General features: G+C 43.0%; 1 protein-coding gene across 1 annotated transcript in view; it reads right to left on the bottom strand.

The window, feature by feature from the left end:
• itga9 (integrin subunit alpha 9) overlaps positions 1-10,522 on the bottom strand; it is a 377,946-nt gene extending 367,424 nt beyond the window's left edge. The window contains exons 1-2 of the mRNA XM_033020414.1: positions 10,164-10,522; positions 9,635-9,762 (exon numbers count right to left, since the gene is read on the bottom strand). Of these exons, the coding sequence (XP_032876305.1) occupies positions 9,635-9,762; positions 10,164-10,339 (304 nt within the window). The 5' untranslated portion in view covers positions 10,340-10,522. The remainder of the gene's footprint in view (positions 1-9,634; positions 9,763-10,163) is intronic.
• Positions 10,523-18,246: the final 7,724 nt, after the last annotated feature.

Raw genomic sequence — 18,246 nt, 5'->3', positions numbered from 1 at the left:
CTTCTGCCGGTGGCACTTTGTGATGTCAAATGGAAGGGGAGGGTACACAGTAACTGGCAGGACCCTTCGGGGCACCAATGTGCAGAGAGACCTTGGGGTGCAAGTCCATAGCACCCTGAAAATGGCAACACAAGGAGACAGGTTGGTAAAGAAGGCATAAGTCATGCTTTCGTTCATCAGTTGCAGTGTGGAGTATAAGAGTCAGGATGTCATGTTGCAGTTTTATAAAACTCTGATTGGGCCACACTTGGAGTATTGAGCGCAGCTCTGGTCACCGCATGACAGAAGTGTTGTGGACGCCTTGGAGAGAGTGCCAAAGAAGTTCACCAGGATGTTACTGCATTAGAGAGTATTGAGAAGTTGACAACATTGGATTGGTCTACCTGGAGCGTCAGAGGCTGAAGGGAGACCCAGTATACACCAGTTTTTTGTGTCTATCTTCGGTATAAATCAGTATCTGCAATGCCAAGCCGGGCAAAATGTATCGGCATTTAGGTTGCCCGGTGGCACTTTGGGTGGTCAATGGCACCCGGGCAACCGCTAATTTCGAGCCCTGGTATAGATTTAAATGGGGGAATCTTGAAGATGTGCAAGAGACAGAATAGTGAGCGAACAAATGCACTGACAGGAGGGGTAGTAGAAGCAGATGTGATTGTGACATTTATGATGCATTTCGACCGATACATGAGCATGCACAGAATGGAAGCATATAGATGATTATCATGATTTGTAATTTTGCAGATGACACTAAAGAGGATGGTACTGTAGATAGTGAAGATAGTCATCAAAGGTTACAGCAGGATCTTGATCATTTTGGCAAGTGGCCAGAGGAATGGTTGATGGAGTTTAATGCAGATAAATATGGTGTTGCATTTTGGGACATTGACAGTAAATAGCAGGGTTCTGGAGAATGGTGTAGAGCAGAGTGAACTAGGAGTGAAGATATATAGTTCCTTTAAAGTGGAATCACAGGTAGATAAGGTGGTCAAGAAGGCTTTTGGCATATTGGCCATCAGTCAGGGTGATTAATATAGAGGTTGGGATGTGTAGGAAGGAACTGCAGATGCTGGTTTAAACCTAAGATAGACACAAAATGCTGGAGTAACAGGCAGCATCTTTGGAGAGAAGGAATGGGTGATGTTTCAGGTCGATACCCATCTTCAGACTAGAGTCAGGGGAAAGAGAAACGGTGATGTTGTGAGATATAGAGCAAATGAATGAAAGATATGCAAAAAAGTAACGATGATAATGGAAACAGATTATTGTTAGCTGTTTGCTAGGTGAGAAAGAGAAGCTGGTGCAACTAGGGTGGGGAGAGGGATGGAGAGAGAGTGAATGCAAGGGTTTCTTGAAGTTATAGAATTCAATATTCATACCACTGGGTTTTAAGCTACCCAAGCGATATATGAGATGCTGTTCCTTCAATTCACATTTAGCCTCATTCTGATAATGGAAGAGGCCTCGGACAGAAAGGTCAGTGTGGGAATGAGAAGGGGAATTAAAGTGTTTGGCTTATTGATAGAAGACAGAGGGTTGTGGTGGAGGGTATATATTCTGGCTGGAGGTCTGCGACAAGTGGGGTTGTGACCTCTGCTATTTGTCGTGCATATAAATGACCTTAAATGTCAATACGTTAGCGAGTACGTTTGCTGACAAAACCAAAATTGTGGAGTTGTAGACAATGAAGAATGCTGTCAGAAGATGTAGCAGGACATAGACTAGCTGTAGAAATGGACAGAAAAATGGCAGATGGAATTTAACCCAAGCAAGTGTGCGGTGTTGCACTTTGGGAGGTTAAATGCAAGGAGGAAGTATAAAGTGTAGTGCATTGAAGTGCAGAGGGATCTTGGACACCATGCTTATAGCTCACTAAAGGTGACAGTGCAAGTGAATAAGGTTGTAAAGAAGGTATATGGGATGCTTGCCTTCTTTGCTAGGGGCACTGAGTGGAAATCAGGAAGTTATGATGCAGCTCTATAGGACTTTGTTTAGGCAGCATTTGGGGTATTGCGTGCAGTTCCAGTCGCCCCATTACAGGAATGATGTTTTGGAGAGAGTTCCGAGGAGGTTTACCAGAATATTGCCTGGATTTGAGGTTTTCAGCTACGGTAAGAGGCTGGATAGACGTGGGTTGTTTTCTCTGGAGTGTCAGAGGTGGAGGAGAGATTTGATAGAAGTATATGAAGTTATGAATTTTCCAAGGGTGAAAATGTCCAACACTAGAGGGCATAGCTATAATGTAATACGGGGAAAGTTTAATGGGAGATATGTGGGGCTTTTTTTTTACACAAATTGTGGTGGGGGGCTGGAACGCATTGCCTGGGGGTGTGGTGGAGGCAGATACAGTAGTGGTGTTTAACAGGCTTAAGAGTAGGATATGGATCATGTGCGGGTAGATGAGATCAGTTTAATTAAGCGACATGTTCGTGACCATCACAAGCATTCCAGGCTGAAGGGCTCATTCCTGTGCCATACTGTTCCATGCTCATGGGAATGTGAACAATGACAAATGTCTCTCATGCAACAATTAGAAAATGAATGGTATCAGGATAATAAAGGCAAATTAATTAAATCACCTTATTTCCTTCAAAGAAGATAAATGTAAGAAATAAATGCTATAGGCTGTTCCACTATTTTTGCCCAACCCACATTCAAAAAGAATTGGCTGAACACTAAACAGCATTATCTTCTGTATTAAAGCCATATCATTTATTTCTCTTGATATCTAAAATCCTGTACATCACATACTATTGTTCAGGTTGAGCTCAGGTTACACATAGCCAATCCGTTACTTCTGAATTGCTGGCACAATTGCCATGAAGTTAAGCAAGCTTGCCAACCATGCCGAGATATCATCTGTGTCAGTCACAAATTAAAGATTAACTTCCCAGATACGGTTGCATATAACCAAGAATCAACGTTTAAAATATTACATTTCCTTTTATCTGGACCAATTGTGCTCATTAAAAAAATTGCTATAAAGATAGGAGCCAATGCTAATTGGTAGCCTGCACCTCATGGGTATAGGCATGAGGCATAGCCAATGACAGAGCACACAGGCAAGGCGATAGACCTCTGATAAAATCTTCTGCCTTGTAAACAATCCAGTGATGTGCACCCATCCCCCTCCCACCACAAGCCCCAGGCACAGCACTGAGTTCCCTGCAAAGTTCATTCACTTTAGCAGCATTGGTTGAAAGTTAACTACAGGCCAGGTCACAAGAATGTCACTGCTCTAAGCTGAGTAATATCTTAAATCCTTTATATGTCTCTACTGAAGTGCTATATTTTGCACTGTAGTCCTGGCATGTGCGGGACATGAAAGTCACGATCCTGACCCAAACCGCATGTGGAGGGTGAATTAACTATCAGGGCCTCAAAAGTTAATACTGAAGAATTAGAATTATGTTAAAAATTGGCATTATATGCAAGCTCATGGATAATACATTTCAAATTGATATTTAAAGGATGCACTTTCATGCAGCGTTTCAATAAAGAGACCCATATGGAGAATGTTGAGCCACCTCCCAAACTACTGCAGTCCCTATAGTGAAGGATTTCCATCAGGTAGGGATTCTAGGATTCTGATGCAACAACTGTTCAACCGTGAATGCATTCTCAAAGCAGGACTGCGCATGGCTTTGCAGGTTGCCTTACAGGTGATGCTGTATCTATGCTGTTGTTGCCTTTGTTGCTGCTGCACCCGCTGAGTTTCTCCAGCATTTTTGTGTACCTTTGATCTTCCAGCATCCTCTTAAACACTTTGTCTACTCCACTGCGAAATCTCCTCAAGGTATGCCTACTTTGAAGAAGTTCTCCTCCTCTCTCTGGAGACAGTTTCACAACCTCCCCTCTAACTGCCCCCCCCCCCCCTTCTCCTCCTCCTCCTTTTTTCTTTCTTCTCCCCCCCCCCTCCCCCATCAGTCTGAAGGGTTTCAGCCCGAAACGTTGCCTATTTCCTTCGCTCCATAGATGCTGCTGCACCCACTGAGTTTCTCCAGCATTTTTGTGTACCTGTTGTTGCCTTTGTTCTTTTAGATTCAAGAGGTGACAGAGGTGACCAAAGAAGCCCAGTAAGCGACGCATGTGCCAAGCAGTTTATACTGCAACCACAGATATTCCGGGCCACACAGTCTGAATGTCTTGGCTAATTAAGAGGAATGGCAACTCCAGCATCCTTTATTCTGAACATGCGAAAGTTCTTCAATGAGAACTCATCCAGCCACTCATTCACAACTCAAGCCCGAGATTACACATTTTTTGTGGTCATAAGATGGCACATTCATTCCACCACATCTATTCTTTAATGTGCTTTTACATCCCACAAACTAACTTACTATAGCCCCGGCTATTACATGAAGCTTTTTAACAAGTGGTTAAGCCATATGAACACAGCTGTGTAAGAAAGAACTGCAGGTGCTGGTAAAATCGAAGGTAGACACAAAGTGCTGGAGTAACTCAGTGGGTGAAGAAAGAGATGAGAAGATGTGGCCAGTCGTGGGATCCCATTGGAGGTGGCAAAAATGTTGGAGGATTATATGCTGTATGCGACGGCTGATGGGGGGGAAGGTGAGGACAAGGGGGACTCTGTCCTTGTTATGAATGGGGGGAGGGGGAGTAAGAGCAGAGCTGTGGGATATCAAGGAGACCCTAGTGAGAGCCTCATCTATAATGGAAGAGGGGAAGCCCCGTTCCCTAAAGAATGAGGACATCTCCGATGCCCTGGTATGGAAAACCTCATCCTGGGCGCAGATGCGGGGTAGACGAAGGAATTGGGAGTAGGGGGATAGAGTCTTTACAGGAAACAGGGGGGGGGGAGGGAGAAGTGTAGTCAAGATAGCCATGGGAATCAGTAGGTTTGTCAAGACAGCCAAGGGAACACAGCTGCCTAGATATCAGAGCTGTCGATGGCATGTGCAAGAAGGAACTGCAGCTGCTGGTTTAAACCGAAGATAGACACAAAAAGCTGGAGTAACTCAATGGGACAGCAGCACTTCTGGAGAGAAGGAATGGGTGGCGTTTCGGGTCTGAAGATGAGTCTCACCCATTCCTTCTCTCCAGAGATGCTGCCTGTCCCGCTGAGTTACTCCAGCTTCTTGTGTCTATCTTCTGTTTATGGTCAGGTCTGACCTCACACCTTTTTTGTCTGAAAAGTTAGGATTTGAGTCCAAATAGTTTCATTCAAAAAGGTAAAACCTGCAAATTTCAACCATTTGTTTAATTTCTTTCACCTGATATTTTGAAATATGCCTCTGATAAATGTCCCTATATTATTCTGTTTCTGATGTTGCTGCATAATTTTGATATGTAACAAAAAACTTTTGATATGTTGGGCCAGTGGTGAGATTGTGGAATGTCCTGTTATTGAAACTGCATAGTTCGTTCACACTGCCACATCAGTACCTCATGCATCAATATCATTCTTCTTATTCTACTGTATTGAGAAAGTATAAAATCTATATAGAATAGAATAGAATAGTTTCTTTATTGTCATTGTAACATGAACCATGTACAACGAAATTGTAAAATGTCAGCCAGTCAGTGCACCATTCAAACATTTCTAAAAGCTAACGATACATACAAGGTAAAATATTTAAAAAGATAAACAACTAAAATAAATATCATAAAAATAGCACGCATAAACACCCAGCCCTACATTCTTCTGTCGATTTCATGTATGTATGTATCGCCCCTGCGTTCCTTGGCGGCTACATTTAGTGCCTTTATAGCAGTGGGGTAAAAACTGTTTTTAAGTCTGTTTGTCCTTGTCCTTGTAGATCTGTACCGTCTGCCTGACGGTAACAGTTCAAACAGGGAGTGTCCGGGGTGGGAAATGTCCTTTATAATACTCTGGGATTTTTTGATGCAGCGGGAACTGTGTAAGTCCTCCAAGGTAAGGAGAGGGCATCCGACAATCCTCTGGGCGTTGTCAATGGCCCTCTGGAGCGCTTTCCTCTGAGCCGCTGTGCAGCTGGTGTACCATACGCATACACAGTATGTTAGGAGGCTCTCAATGGAGCACCGATAAAAGGACAGCAGCAGTCTCTGAGTGATGTTATTCTTCCTGAGCACCCTCAGGAAGTGCAGTCTCTGCTGGACCTTTTTCAGCAGCGCAGAGGTGTTCACGCTCCACGTCAGGTCCTCCTCAATATGGATTCCCAGGAAGCGGAAATCCGCCACCCTCTCCACACAGTCCCCTCTGATAACTAATGGTACCATGTCCGTTTTATTCTTCCTGAAGTCTATTATTATCTCCTTGGTCTTTAAGGTGTTAAGGAGCAGGTTATTTTCTCCACACCACACTGTCAGCTGCTCCACCTCATCCCGGTAGGTGATATTTTGCATATCGGATCATGTAATAGATTTTCATATCCCTAACATAGCTTAACATCCAGAGTTTGTTGAATGTTAACTTTTAACCAACATCTTCCTCTCAGAAGGGTCTCGACCCGAAACGTCACCCATTCCTTCGTTCCATAGATGCTCCCTCACCCGCTGAGCTTCTCCAGCTTTTTGACTACCTTCAAGTTTTCCAGCATCTGCAGTTCTTTCTTAAACGCTTCCTCTCATCATTGCTCTACCTGAAAAATTGCATGTTTCTCCCGCAATAATTTATCAGCCCAAACATGTCACAAAGAAGCAACACTGGATAAACTCCCATAAATAATTAAGACTGTTGGTCAAAATCATACAACATGGAAACAGGCCATTCAGCTTTACCCGTCTACACTGACCAGTGAGCACTCTTCTGTATTAATCCCATTGCCCAGCATATGGTCTATTATCCATTATGCTGAAACAATTTGTGCTTAGTATTTGTGCTTATGTTAGCATTCATAGCAAAAGGATTTGAGTATAGGAGCAGGGAGGTTCTACTGCAGTTGTACAGGGTCTTGGTGAGACCACACCTGGAGTATTGTGTACAGTTTTGGTCTCCTAATCTGAGGAAAGACATTCTTGCCATAGAGGGAGTACAGAGAAGGTTCACCAGACTGATTCCTGGGATGTCAGGACTTTCATATGAAGAAAGACTGGATAGACTCGGTTTGTACTCGCTAGAATTTAGAAGATTGAGGGGGGATCTTATAGAAATGTACAAAATTCTTAAGGGGTTGGACAGGCTAGATGCAGGAAGATTGTTCCCGATGTTGGGGAAGTCCAGAACAAGGGGTCACAGTTTAAGGATAAAGGGGAAATCTTTTAGGACCGAGATGAGGAAAACTTTTTTCACACAGAGAGTGGTGAATCTGTGAAATTCTCTCCCGCAGAAGGTAGTTGAGGCCAGTTCATTGGTTATATTTAAGAGGGAGTTAGATGTGGCCCTTGTGGCTAAAGGGATCAGGGGGTATGGAGAGAAGGCAGGTACAGGATACTGAGTTGGATGGTCAGCCATGATCATATTGAATGGCGGCGCAGGCTCGAAGGGCCGAATGGCCTACTCCTGCACCTATTTTCTATGTTTCTATGTTTAGTAGAAACTTAAAACAATGTTAGTGATCTAGCATCCACCAGTGCATTCCACGTACTTACCACTCTTGTGTAAGTAAGATCCCCCTGATATCCCCTCTAAATCTCTTCCCCCTTTCCCCTCAAACTGTGTCCTCGAGGTTGCTCCACATCTGATATGGGGAAAGGTTTACAGTAGTCTATCCTTTTATACCCTGCTGTATCTCTAAAGTAAACCCTTCATCGTTTTATATCCAGTCAATTCTCATTAATAGCCATTATCCCAGAATATTCATTTTCCAACACTAATGTGTGCGTGACAGCTCTTTAATAAAACAAAAACATGCTCGTTATTCCAACAACTAATTTTCCAACAGAGAGACTTTTTCCCCCCTAAATCAATCGTTTAAAGAGCAGTCATTGCACAGAAGAAACATTTCAGACCACATGCTTCTAACTCTTCATTCATCTCACAGACAATCAAATGTCTTGAATTGTCCCGCCCATTCCTAGTTGCAGGATCATAGTTTACTGTTGTTCTTACTGCCAATCAGACAATATGAAGTGACTTTAATACAGAAACTGAATTGCAATTTTCATAGTTGCATTCTATTGCCATATCATAACTTTATACATCAATACCATTCTTCTTATTCTTCTGTTTTGTAAAAGTACAATTTTCTACAAGCAATTTTTTTAACATAAAATAAAACTGTCTGTCACCTATTTGTAAAAGTTCTCATTAATGGTTTTCATGTCAAACTGTGCACACTTTTAAGAATAAAGTGATACATTTATGATAATTGTGCATCTGTTTTTTTTAAAATCATCTATAGAGAATAAACTGAACACGGCAAGATACCACTGGAGCATGGTAACTCTATGTACAATCCCCAAAGAAGGGTCTACTTTTTAAATCAGTTTTTCGACCTGTAAATATATGACCATTTCTTCCCCTTTGCTCTACACATTGTATTTTAATTTTGTTTATAGATACAGCACGGAAACAAGGCCTTCAGCCCACATGAATCACTCACACTAGTTCTGCGTTATCTCACTTTTGCAACTACCTTTACACTGGGGACAGTTTACAGAGGGCTATTAACCTACAAATTCACTCATCTTTGGGATGTGGACGGAAACCGGAGTAGCTGCAGGAAACCCATACAAGGAGAACGTGCAAACTCGCCACAGACACCACCCAAAGTCAGGATTAAACCAGTGTCTACTTGATTGTATTTATTTATAGTATTATCTGATCTGATTGGATAGCATGCAAAACAAAACTATTAACTTGGTACATGTTACAATAATAGACCTAAAATTGTGGCTCATATATTGTAAATACTCCCTGTTTTAAGTGATGAGCCACCAACCACAAAGAACACAACAACCATAGAGGCTCATAAAGGTTTAAGTTGCCAGGACTAGAGGGTTTGAGCTGTAGGGAGAGGTTGGGCAGGCTAGGACTTTATTCTTGGGAGTGCAGGAGGCTGAAGGGTGATCTTGTAGAGGAATGGATACGATGAATGCATAGTCTTTTACCCAGAGTTGGGGAATTAAAAACAAGAGGACAAGGGTCAAAGGTGAGAAGGGCAATATTGAACACCAACACGAGGGGCAACTTTTTCCACTCAGAGGGTGGTAGGTATATGGACTGAGCTGCTAGGGAAGGTAGTAAGGCTGATACTATAACGGCATTGTACACTTGGATAGGTATATGGATAATAAAGGTTTAGAGGGATATGGGCCAAAAGGGAATAGCTTAGATGGGGCATCTTGGTTGGCATGGATACGTTGGGCCGAAGGGCCTATTTCAGTGTTGTATGGCTCTATGATGCAATAAACCTATTTGAATGTGAGCTTAATGCATGTGCAAAAAAATGGTTGTACAAGCAATATTAGATACTGTCATTCGCGGACTGTAACTTTAAGACAGTTACCCCCAAGGTTGTAAACAAATTGTTGGTGCGTCTAATGTGCCTGTAAAACTGCAGCAAACGTGAATTCCATTGTTCCGGTTCATATCCGGTGTACTTTGACAACTAAACACGCTTGACTTTTATCTACTTATGGTAGGAAAACATATAGTGCAGTGTCTGGGATTACGAGAACTGCCCAGGACCAATCGACACATGTACCAACATTAGTTTACTCGAACTAACCATGTTTAAGTAGTAAAACTAACCTCGACCTAGATCCAATTCTGTACACCTCTTGTCGGGATTACTGTGGATTCGACACTTATACACGGCTCCCGGGGACAGCACGGATGAACTATAGGTAGAGTTGGCCTGGGGGGCCCCAACCAGTATCCTGCAGAAATTACATCATGTTAAAACAGAGGAAATCCGTCCCATGTAACTACACATCCAAATATGGCAAGAAAAGACTGAACAGGCTAAACAGGCAAAAGTAAATTCATGTTTAAATTGACTAGAAGGAACGTGGTGAAATGCTAGAAGTTAAGCCGTCCACTATTTTTTTAGCTGCAGTCAATGAAATCGTTAAATCAATCGGTCAGTCCAATGCTGACGTTCATTCCGAGCTGAATTGCGATTTAACTTCAGTGTGGGATTACAGACAAACATCTCAAAACAAAGACATTACATTTGCACAGTCGGGAATTGCCACGGAATGAGGGAAGGGAACTGCTGAAATGTAGGCTGCAGAGGCGGAGAGTGGAGTAACTTGCCGATTCCTCGTGTCCTACTCACCACCGTGTGTTGTCGTGGAAATGCTCCAGTACCGAATAGCCAAAGAAAGTCCCACTAGTTCCTCGGAAAACGACTGGGTGATCCAGATCAATGTTGTATGTGTGCACCAAACCAAACCAGATAAAAGGCACACAGAGTTTCAACAACTTCATATCTTCTCCAAGTAGCCTATCCATTCCCCCAACTTCGCCAGAAGCAAATTATATACAAGTTCCCTTAAGCGGAGGATAGTCAACTCTCTAACCACATACGAATAAATCCTGAAGGTGCCGTAAAAATATGGTTAGCTGGCAAAGCAGCTGATCTCCGTCTCGGGTCCGCTCGCACAAACTGGTCTGTTGAGAGACCGTACTCCCTAATCTTCGGCTGACTGGGAGTGGGCTGGGAAACCAAGAATCTAAACAGCGATCAAATGCGCCACACGCAGGCTACTGGGGGAAGTTTTTATTCTCTTCTTCAAGCAGATTGCGCGCCAATGAATCATGAAAACATTTTCACAATCCACATTCAACTATACAAAGTTTTTTCTTGACATAAAAATAACTGTTGAAAAAGAATATTCCCAATCCATCTTTTAAAAACTGGATCTCACTTACTGGAAATCACAACAAAATAACCATGTGGATTGAATGACCACACACGCAAAGAAATTATCATTAGGAGAAAATTAGCATTGGAGAAATCAATAGGATTACAAAGTGATAAATCCCCAGGACCCAATAAACTGCATCTAGGATTTTGTCGGAGGCAACTATGAATTTCTGATCATCTTCAAAAATCATATTCCACATTTTCAAAAATTAGTAGATAACAATCCCAACCCCACTATTTAAGGAGTCAAACGTGTCAAAAGTGTTTAAAGGGGCTGTCCCACCTGGGCCACCTAATCCGCGAGTTCTAGCGAGTTTACCCTCGACCCATACTCGCAGCATGGTCGACACGAGGTCGTAGGTGGTCTTCATAACTCTCTTTCTGTGGTCTCCGCGTACTCGAGGCCTCAGCTAGGTCGCATAGTTTTTTTCAATATGTAAAGGGGCTGTCCCACGGGGACCTAATTGGTGAGTTTAGAAGAGTTTTAAAAAATGACATGTTGAAGACCTCCTTCGACTATGTAGAAGACCTCCTTCAACCTCCTTCGACTATGTTGAAGACTAGCTTCGACTAGCTACGACTAACTTCGGGAAAATTGGTCACCAGTGGAGAGTGAAGACGACCTCCTTCGATCTCCTTTGACCTCCATTCGACTATGATGAAGACTATCTACGACTACCCGCGACTACCTTCGACTACCCTCTATTACCTACGAATAACATGACGATCTACTATGACTAAACCTACGAGTAAAAAAAGTATCGATTTTTCCATGGCCACCTTTTTTTACTCACGGCATTTTTTAACATATCGAAAAAAACGCCGCGACCTAGCTGAGGCCTCGAGTACGCAGAGACCACTCTCGAGCATGAAGGAGTGTTACGAAGACCTCCTACGACTTTGTGTTGACCATGCTGCGAGTATGAGTCGAGGGCAAACTCGCCAGAACTCGCGGATTAGGTCGCCCAAGTGGGACAGCCCCTTTAAAAAATGCCCGCGAGTAAAAAAAGGTCGCTATGGAAAAAATCGGTACTTTTTTTACTTGTAGGTTTAGTCGTAGTAGGTCGTAGTAGGTTGTAGTAGGTTGTAGTAGGTTGGCATGTTAGTCGTAGGTGATCACAGGTATTCGAAGGTAATCTAAGGTAGTCATAGATAGCCTTCATCATAGTCGAATGGAGGTCGAAGGAGGTCGAAGGAGGTGTCCAATTCGGGGTGTCCAATTTTCCCGAAGTTAGTCGTAGCTGGTCGAAGCTGGTCTTCAACATAGTCGAAGGAGGTTGAAGGAGGTCTTCTACATGTCATTTTTTCAAACTCTCCTAAACTTTTCTAAACTCGCCAATTAGGTCGCCCAAGTGGGACGGCCCCTTTCCTGTCATAGGCACCGAAATGGAACAATGACATTCTTATTACTTATTTCTTATTCCATATAATAAATAAATCTATTTTATCTTTTTACCTATTTTATCTTTTTATCTATTTTATGCTTTTGTTATTTTATGTTGCATGGTGAGCCAGATGCAACGAAATTTCGTTCAGACTTGCATTTGTTGGTGTATTTTTGAATGACAATAAAGTCTTTGATTGATTGATTGATGGATGGATGGATGGATGGATGGATGGATGGATGGATGGATGGATGGATGGATGGATGGATGGATGGATGGATGGATGGATGGATGGATGGATGGATGGATGGATGGATGGATGGATGGATGGATGGATGGATGGATGGATGGATGGATGGATGGATGGATGGATGGATGGATGGATGGATTGATTGATTGATTGATTGATTGATTGATTTTAAACCCAGTACTCAATAGATAACATAATAATAGCAAAGAAAAATTCAATAAATATAAGAAAACCCAAGGAGTGTGAAACAAAACAAAAGCCAAATTCTTATTTCAACCAAGACAGTTTGGTCTTCTAAGTTTAGATGGTGTTTGTAGTATTCAATAGCCTGATGGTTGTTGGGAAGAAGCTGTTCCTGAACCTGGAGATCGAGGTTTTCAGACAGGAGTGAAATGAGAGCTAAAAGTATTAATTGTATCTGATTTCACCACCATCTATGGCAGCACGTTTTTGATGCCAATCACTTACTGTGTAAAAAAACTCACCCTTTAGGTTCCTTTAAAACTCCTTCCTCTCACCTTAAATGTTATGTGTAAGCAGGAGCAGCAGATGCTGGTTTAAACCGCACACCCATTTCTCCTACTATCACCTTCCCCATCCCCCTGTCTGTCGTTATAAACTGCCCTCACCCAGTATCCACCTATTATATGCCAGGCTTTGTCTCATACCCCTCTCCACCGCGCAACCCTTAACCTTCTCTCCCCCCCCCCCCCCCCCCAAATACAATCAGTCTGAAGAAGGGTCCTGATCTGAAACATTGCATGATAAATCTAGCACATGGTTTCACTCACGTGGTTGAAAACTAGCACGTAGTTTCCGTTTCTGAACTAAACAATTAGTTCCTCGGAGGGAAACAAAAGACACAAAGTGCTGGAGGAACTCAGGCAGGCTTGGCAGCATCTCTGGAGAACATGGTTAGGTGACATTTTGGGTTAGGACCCTTCTACAGACAGATTGTGGCTCTGTAGCTCCCCAGCCTGTGAATTCCTGCTGGTTTGACCCCTCTCCCCTCTACTTATAGAAACATAGAAACATAGAAACATAGAAAATAGGTGCAGGAGTAGGCCATTCGGCCCTTCGAGCCTGCACCGCCATTCAATATGATCATGGCTGATCATCCAACTCAGTATCCTGTACCTGCCTTCTCTCCATACGATCCCTTTAGCCACAAGGGCCACATCTAACTCCCTTTTAAATATAGCCAATGAACTGGCCTCAACTACATTCTGTGGCAGAGAATTCCAGAGATTCACCACTCTCTGTGTGAAAAATGTTTTCCTCATCTCGGTCCTAAAAGATTTCCCCCTTATCCTTAAACTGTGACCCCTTGTTCTGAACTTCCCCAACATCGGGAACAATCTTCCTGCATCTAGCCTGTCCAACCCCTTAAGAATTTTGTAAGTTTCTATAAGATCCCCCCTCAATCTTCTAAATTCTAGCGAGTACAAGCCGAGTCTATCCAGTCTTTCTTCATATGAAAGTCCTGACATCCCAGGAATCAGTCTGGTGAACCTTCTCTGTACTCCCTCTATGGCAAGAATATAACCATATAACCATATAACCATATAACAATTACAGCACGGAAACAGGCCATCTCGACCCCTCTAGTCCGTGCCGAACACATAATCTCCCCTAGTCCCATATACCTGCGCTCAGACCATAACCCTCCATTCCTTTCCCATCCATATAACTATCCAATTTATTTTTAAATGATAAAAACGAACCTGCCTCCACCACCTTCACTGGAAGCTCATTCCACACAGCTACCACTCTCTGTATAAAGAAGTTCCCCCTCATGTTACCCCTAAACTTCAGTCCCTTAATTCTCAAGTCATGTCCCCTTGTTTGAATCTTCCCTACTCTCAGTGGGAAAAGCTTTTCCACGTCAACTCTGTCTATCCCTCTCATCATTTTAAAAACCTCTATCAAGTCCCCCCTTAACCTTCTGCGCTCCAAAGAATAAAGCCCTAACTTGTTCAACCTTTCTCTGTAACTTAGTTGCTGAAACCCAGGCAACATTCTAGTAGAATGTCTTTCCTCAGATTAGGAGACCAAAACTGTACGCAATAGTCCAAGTGTGGTCTCACCAAGACCCTGTACTACTGCAGTAGAACCCCCCTGCTCCTATACTCAAATGCTTTTGCTATGAATGCTAACATACCATTCACTTTCTTCACTGCCTGCAGCACCTGCATGCCTACTATTAATGACTGGTGTACCATGACACCCAGGTCTCGTTGTATCTCCCCTTTTCCTAATCCGCCACCATTCAGATAATAGTCTACTTTCCTGTTTTTGCCACCAAAGTGGATAACCTCACATTTATCCACATTATACTGCATCTGCCATGCATTTTCCCACTCACCCAGCCTATCCAAGTCACCTTGCAGCCTCCTAGCATCCTCCTCACAGCTAACACTGCCCCCCAGCTTAGTGTCATCCGCAAACTTGGAGATGTTGCATTCAATTCCCTCGTCCAAATCATTAATATATATTGTAAATAGCTGGGGTCCCAGCACTGAGCCTTGCGGTACCCCACTAGTCACTGCCTGCCATTGTGAAAAGGACCCGTTTACTCCTACTCTTTGCTTCCTGTCTGCCAGCCAGTTCTCTATCCACATCAATCCTGAACCCCCAATACCGTGTGCTTTAAGTTTGTATACTAATCTCTTATTTGGGACCTTGTCGAAAGCCTCTGAAAGTCCAGATATAACACATCCACTGGTTCTCCCTTATCCACTCTACCAGTTACATCCTCGAAAAATTCTATAAGATTCGTCAGACATGATTTACCTTTCATAAATCCATGCTGACTTCGTCCAATGATTTCACCACTTTCCAAATGTGCTGCTATCCCATTTTTAATAACTGATTCTAGCAGTTTCCCCACTACCGATGTTAGACTAACTGGTCTGTAATTCCCCGTTTTCTCTCTCCCTCCCTTTTTAAAAAGTGGGGTTACATTAGCTACCCTCCAATCCTCAGGAACTACTCCAGAATCCAAAGAGTTTTGAAAAATTATCACTAATGCATCCACTATTTCTGGGGCTACTTCCTTAAGTACTCTGGGATGCAGCCTATCTGGCCCTGGGGATTTATCGGCCTTTAATCCATTCAATTTACCTAACACCACTTCCTGGCTAACCTGGATTTCACTCAGTTCCTCCATCTCCTTTGACCCCCGGTCCCCTGCTATTTCCGGCAGATTATTTATGTCTTCCTTAGTGAAGACAGAACCAAATAAGTTATTCAATTGGTCTGCCATGTCCTTGATCAATTCACCTGTTTCTGACTGCAAGGGACCTACATTTGTTTTAACTAACCTTTTTCTCTTCACATATCTATAAAAACTTTTGCAGTCAGTTTTTATGTTCCCTGCCAGTTTTCTTTCATAATCTATTTTCCCTTTCCTAATTAAGCCCTTTGTCCTCCTCTGTTGGACTGAATTTCTCCCAGTTCTCTGGTAACCATATAATAACCATATAACAATTACAGCACGGAAACAGGCCATCTCGACCCTTCTAGTCCGTGCCGAACACATAATCTCCCCTAGTCCCATATACCTGCGCTCAGACCATAACCCTCCATTCCTTTCCCATCCATATAACTATCCAATTTATTTTTAAATGATAAAAACGAACCTGCCTCCACCACCTTCACTGGAAGCTCATTCCACACAGCTACCACTCTCTGAGTAAAGAAGTTCCCCCTCATGTTACCCCTAAACTTCAGTCCCTTAATTCTCAAGTCATGTCCCCTTAGCTTTTTCTGGCTAATTTGTATGCTTCATCTTTTGTTTTGATACTATCCCTGATTTCCCTTGTTATCCACGGATGCACTACCTTCCCTGATTTATTCTTTTGCCAAACTGGGATGAACAATTGTTGTAGCTCATTCATGATGTCTTTAAATGCCTTCCATTGCATATCCACCGTCAACCCAGAATCAATTGCCAGTCTATCTTGGCTAATTCACGTCTCATACCTTCAAAGTTACCTTTCTTTAAGTTCAGGACCCTTGTTTCTGAATTAACAATGTCACTCTCCATCCTAATGAAGAACTCAACCATATTATGGTCACTCTTGCCCAAGGGGCCACGCACAACAAGACTGCTAACTAACCCTTCCTCATTACTCAATACCCAGTCTAAAATAGCCTGCTCTCTCGTTGGTTCCTCTACATGTTGGTTTAGAAAACTATCCCGCATACATTCCAAGAAATCCTCTTCCTCAGCACCCTTGCCAATTTGATTCACCCAATCTATATGTAGATTGAAGTCACCCATTATAACTGTTTTACCTTTGTTGCACGCATTTCTAATTTCCTGTTTGATGCCATCCCCAACTCCACTACTACTGTTAGGTGGCCTGTACACAACTCCCACTAGCGTTTTCTGCCCCTTAGTGTTTCGCAGCTCTACCCATATCGATTCCACATCCTCCAAGCTAATGTCCTTCCTTTCTATTGCGTTAATCTCCTCTCTAACCAGCAATCCTACCCCACCTCCTTTTCCTTTCTGTCTATCCCTCCTGAATATTGAATATCCCTGGATGTTCAGCACCCAGCCTTGGTCACCCTGGAGCCATGTCTCCGTGTCTCCGTGATCCCAACTATATCATAGTAATTAATAGCTATCTGCACATTCAACTCATATCCATTTTGGTGGCAAAAACAGGAAAGCAGACTATTATCTAAATGGTGGCCGACTAGGAAAACGGGAGATGCAGCGAGACCTGGGTGTCATGGTACACCAGTCATTGAAAGTAGGCATGCAGGTGCAGCAGGCAGTGAAGAAAGCAAATGGTATTATAGCTTTCATAGCAAAAGGATTTGAGTATAGGAGCAGGGAGGTTCTACTGCAGTTGTACAGGGCCTTGGTGAGACCACACCTGGAGTATTGCGTACAGTTTTGGTCTCCAAATCTGAGGAAGGACATTATTGCCATAGAGGGAGTGCAGAGAAGGTTCACCAGACTGGTTCCTGGGATGTCAGGACTGTCTTATGAAGAAAGACTGGATAGACTTGGTTTATACTCTCTAGAATTTAGGAGATTGAGAGGGGATCTTATAGAAACTTACAAAATTCTTAAGGGGTTGGACAGGCTAGATGCAGGAAGATTGCTCCCGATGTTGGGGAAGTCCAGGACAAGGGGTCACAGTTTAAGGATAAGGGGGAAATCCTTTAAAACCGAGATGAGAAGAACTTTTTTCACACAGAGAGTGGTGAATCTCTGGAACTCTCTGCCACAGAGGGTAGTCGAGGCCAGTTCATTGGCTATATTTAAGAGGGAGTTAGATGTGGCCCTTGTGGCTAAGGGGATCAGAGGGTACGGAGAGAAGGCAGGTACGGGATACTGAGTTGGATGATCAGCCATGATCATATTGAATGGCGGTGCAGGCTCGAAGGGCCGAATGGCCTACTCCTGCACCTAATTTCTATGTTTCTATGTTTCTATATAATAATATCCTTCAGTCCAAATAGCTTTCTGTTAAACACAATACCCAAATGCATCCTAATCAAATTCCTGCAAAGCTACAACATGACTTACTGACTTATACTCAATGCTCTCACCAATGAAGACATGCAAACCATATGCCTTATTTACCACCCTGTCCACTTGTGCTACCACTTCCAGGAAACTGTGGGCTTACATAAAACGAAAACAAAATTACTGGAAGAAGGGTCTCGACCCAAAACGTTGCCTATACCTTCCCTCCATAGATGCTGCCTCACCCGCTGAGTTACTCCAGTATTTTATGTCCACCTTCCACTAGAACAGGCCCATTGGCCCACTTTGTGAGTGCCAAAAAGAATGCCAACATAAACATATCTCATCTCTCTACATATGATCCACACT

Source organism: Amblyraja radiata, chromosome 4 (assembly GCF_010909765.2).
Source record: "Amblyraja radiata isolate CabotCenter1 chromosome 4, sAmbRad1.1.pri, whole genome shotgun sequence".
Taxonomy (NCBI): domain Eukaryota; kingdom Metazoa; phylum Chordata; class Chondrichthyes; order Rajiformes; family Rajidae; genus Amblyraja; species Amblyraja radiata.
The sequence above is the reverse complement of the archived record's forward strand: the minus strand, read 5'-3'. Positions and strand labels throughout refer to the sequence as shown.